General features: G+C 35.0%; 1 protein-coding gene across 1 annotated transcript; it reads left to right on the forward strand.

Moving 5' to 3' along the window:
- Positions 1 to 3,855: 3,855 nt before the first annotated feature.
- Positions 3,856 to 4,851, forward strand: LOC134234285 (cholecystokinin receptor type A-like; the record flags this gene model as incomplete). Its single annotated transcript, XM_062716335.1, has 1 exon — positions 3,856 to 4,851. A coding segment is annotated over exon 1 (996 nt), but the record flags the coding sequence as incomplete, so codon positions are not given.
- Between the last annotated feature and the right edge of the window lie 32 nt (positions 4,852 to 4,883).

The raw sequence follows: 4,883 nt of genomic DNA on the forward strand, positions 1-4,883 counted from the left end.
AAATTCAAGGGTGTCCGAGGTAGAACCACGTCCATGTTAATTGTAGAGCCTGGGAATATAAACATGATGTGGCCAAGAGTTCTATACGAAAAAGAATGTGTGGGGTATTTTTTGCATACAAATTATCTTGCATGCAAATGAGGGTTTTCATTTATTAAAAAAATATATACCTTAGTTTGTTGTTTTTAATCGCGATTCTACTAAAACATCGGTATCCTTTTTACAGTGGTTTTAGCATTTATAGCTGAGTACTAGATTTGTCGCTTTTTGACAGGTGATACTGCGGGGAAAAAACTGGGACCGTCGGGATCCGGGAGGACTAGATTTACCGCTTGCACGTTTGTTAAGTTTTTTTCGTTTGTCGTGTTTTTATGTACGATTGTACTGCAAAGATGATCGTTGGTTTTGTATTCATACATATATTTGTTACGTACGTGGTCGTTGGTTTTGCTTTAATGTATATTTTTTTAGCTTAAACGTCTGTTCATTATGCATTGTATATCATTTGTTAAGTTTTTATGGTCATTGAAATTAAAACAATTGTTTGTTTTCACATATGGTAATTTTTGCCCTTTCCGCTGCCCATAGGTACGCAAAAATGTACAGTAAACAGAATGCGTATTTCGGACCCAAACAATGTCAAAGATGGGGCAACATCCGCCAGTGATCAAAGCCTCAAAGGGGTTTGATCCGCCCCATCCACCGCCATAAAGTTACAATTGTAGGTTTAACATTATTTATTTCCAGAATACAAACGTACTACATTCAGGACATGTATTCAAGTTACTAGAAGCACTTCTAAAAAGAAATCATACAATCTATTTCATTTTCATCGTATAAACAAAAGTCCCTGATCTCATGGTCAGAAAGTAGTGAGGAAATGAAGCTGATAACCATTGTCAATGTGTGACCAGTGGCCCATGACCTTTCTGATCAGATGCTATGTGTGGAAATATAGCCAATAAGCAAATCAAATCTGATTGGTAGACCCTCAGGGTCAATTACAATGACTAGATATAAAATATAGCTAAAAACTAATATCTTATTGTGATCAGAGGCCCCTGCCCTCATGGTCATAGTGTTAGAATCAAAATATATCCAATACCGGTAACCAATACCAAGTTGACTAGGAGCCCCTGACTTCATTGTCATAGACTAGATTCCAGATATAACCAATCACCAAAATCCAGTTGTGAACAGATGTCCCTGTCTTCATGCCCACAGACTACATCCCAAATATATCCAATAACCAAATCCAGTTGTGACCAGAAGCCCCTGTCCTCATGGCCACAGACTAGATTTTGATTAACCCATATGCATGTGTAACCAGAGGCTGTATTTATGGTCATAGAATAAATATCAAAAGTTTGCCAATAACCAAAATCCATTTGTGACCCAAGGACCTTGCCCTCAAGGTCATGGACTACATATCAAAATATAGTTATTAACCCTTATTCAAGCATAGCCAGAGGCCCCTGTCTGCATGGTCATATCTGTAGAGTAAATATAAAAACAAAATCCAATAACCAATATCCAGACAAATAATAGCCGTTGATCTCAACTTCGGACTTTACATACCTATCAAAAAATTGCCAACAACCCATTTCCAGGATAGAGGTGTGACCAAAGGCCCCTGTCATCGTTTCATAGACTAAATATCAACACATAGCTTATAACGAAGTCTCATCAGAGGTCCCTAACTCAAGTTCAGAGACTAGATTTTAAAATATTCTGACAGAGCGAATAACCGATATTGTGGTGTGATTTGAGGCCCCTGACCTAAGGTCTTGGACTTTAAAGAAGAATACATATTATACAGCGAATTGCCTTAATTTCGGTAAATTAATTGACTTTATCGATCATGATGAATGTTACGTTTTAACTGTTAAATGGGAAAATATGAAAAATGTATCATATCGATATCACTCTGCTGAGTTCATACATTCAGTGAAAAGCAAGTCATTTCTTACGTGAACATATCTCTAGTACCACATCAATTTAACATATCACAATATTTAATAGATAGACTTAATAAATAGTCATAATATTTGATAATTATTTACATGTATAATAGAATTTTACTCAGGAATGCATTTAGATATACAAACACTTTAAAATGAAGATATGTATAATCCAAATGAGGCTAAATAATTTGTTTATTAAAGAAAGGAAATTGAATAAAATAATGTTAGATCATTTTGATCGGATAATGGATCATCATGTCATATGTGTTTACAAACACACAATGTAGAAACAAGCCTTCGCATAATTTCTAGACCAGATATAAGTATACCACTTAATCCTCTTAACTTATAATGTCATAATAGTGCAATGGCAGGAAAGAATCAATTCTAAAACTTTCAGTGTAATAGTTTCAAAATACTATATAATTCCCATTCAAAATTGAAAAAGGAACTTTCAAAGTTGAAAAAGGAAACAAATAAACAAGAAAACAAATGTTAAATAAACAAGTCAAGGAAAAAGATTACACCTGAAAGTGTATCTTAAATGACAAAATCCAAAAAGAAATCATGCTTATTTTTCCAATTCATGTACATGCAAAATTTCTTTGATTAATTTATATTACGTTATTGTAAATGTGCTTTTAGAAGATCTGCGTATATTATTTGACAATAATTTTGCAGTCAATTTATAAATGATAAAATCTTCGTCTCTGTCTTGTTCTATAAATTATTGGGGCTCTCAAGTCCGTCAAAGTCTGATCGTCTGCGCCAAACCCCAAAGACCGATGGTGCTAAAAAACAAAACGTTTATGACGCCAAAGTACTTGTGCGCAAATATGGCTATGCAACATGTCAAAGTCCCATTAACATTTTTAATAAACGCAAAAGAATATTAAATGCAATGACTTACCCTAATTTTTGCAATGTTCAATTCACCATGGTACCTGAACTCAAATCTGATGCTCTATTGATCTGTGTTTACTCTGCTTAGATAACTTTTGGATGTTTGTCCACAAGAACTAAACCTTGCCCATACCTTTTTATTGGTTGGAGCTATGGCTTTAATCTTTCACGTGTACTATTATTTTCCATAAGTTTATTTCTTGTGACAAGTCCTTTTCTTGGGTATCGATCATTGATTTTTCCCTGATGTTCACAATTAAAAGTATCTGATTAGCAGCAAGTAATAACATTTTTCAGCATCAGATTAATGCATTTGAACCAGTTTTTACATATTTTTTTATCATAATTATCATTTACAAAAAATGTACGATTTTTTATGTTGACATGTACATCTGGTTATTTATGTCTCCCATATTAATTAATATGGCGACCTATACATTTTTGCAATAAATGGTAAGTTTAAACTATATTAATGAAAATAAATGCAGTTTTTATACTTTGAACCATTTGAATTGTGAGGGTGGAAAGACCTTAAATTATGAATTCACGGGATAAGTGTTTAGAACAAAGTAGCCCCTTTGAGTGAAATATGTGATATTGTGATTCATTAGTAACTCGCAAAATCTGAAGGAATATTTGTAATCAACTCTGATAAGTTATACATGTAAACTCAACAATAAAGGAACCTACATTAATTTATTTTAGAACTGCAAAACATGAATGGCTTAGGGATGGGCTATTGGAGATCAATATATCGAACACAAGCTTAAAAAATGAAATATCAGGAACAATGGAAAGGACGGATATAGGAAATCATGCTCAAGTGTCCTGCCTTGTTTCCGGTAGCTTTAAATGTAGAATTTAACCACTTAAATACGTAGAAAACTTAGGAGATTAACAAGGAAGATGTTCCATATATATATATATATATATATATATAGGGAAAAAATCAGAACTTTTCTTACTTACCACGAGAAAAATAGTGCAAATGGAGGGGAACACATCCTATGCCCAGAATTTGTCCTTCATTCAAAAAGGAAACTTTACTAATGACGGGAACATCTCCTACATTAACCCTCACCTTAATTCAGTTCTTACTCTGGACTATATTTATGTGACTGTAGTTATTGTAATCCTCCTTGTATGTGGGGTTATTGGGAATGCCATAGTCATAAAAATTTACTGTTTCAGTATAAAAGTGGATCCGTTGAGTGGTCGCGCCTTCATTCCAGCTTTAGCGGTTGTGGACCTATTGTCTTGCATTGCCGGATCTATCATTTATTTGGTCCAGAATTTACAGGCAGCCTCGTTTTCGGGTGATGCGCTCTGCAAGTTTTACTATGTTTTGGCGTATTCCTGCACAATGGGAGCATCATTAATGTTGGTGATTATTTCTATTCACCGTCACAGAAAAGTGTGCACTCCTTTCAAGAAACAATTCCCAGTACAAGTGGTCAAGTTCTCCCCCTTAGTCGCAGGGGTAGCTGGACTTGTCCTTACTCTTCCAATGATTCCCATTGTGGGAGAATACAAATACAAACAGATTTTCTACCAAGAATACGGCCAAAAGTGTACGGTTTTGTACCATACGGACATGGAAATTTACTTTTGGATATATTTTATCATTATTGCTTCCATATTCTTTGCTACGTGTATAGTGATAAGTGTTATGAGCTTTCTGATACACAGAACAATCAAAAGACAGATTCAATTTCGAAAAAGCAGTACATCCAGCAGGACTGAGACAAGCTTTTCTAGTTCTCCTCTTCCTCACCCGTCAAATGCCGAGGAATCCGACTCACACTCGGAACTTCAAAGCATTAAAACTCCATTGAGTGTGAAGGATGGTGCCAAAGGAACAATGAACGGTAGTCTGAAGAGGGTATCCTCAAAACTTCGACCCAAAAGAGAAAAACGAGAGTATGCCATCATGTTCCTGGCTATATCAGTTGTGTATGTGATCACGTGGTTACCAACCCTCGCAGTAAATGGAATTAAGGTCCTATTTGAGGGTGT

Source organism: Saccostrea cucullata, unplaced genomic scaffold (genome assembly GCF_032062105.1).
Source record: "Saccostrea cucullata isolate Sc308-1 unplaced genomic scaffold, CSIRO_AGI_Scuc_v1 ctg4968, whole genome shotgun sequence".
Taxonomy (NCBI): Eukaryota; Metazoa; Mollusca; class Bivalvia; order Ostreida; family Ostreidae; genus Saccostrea; species Saccostrea cuccullata.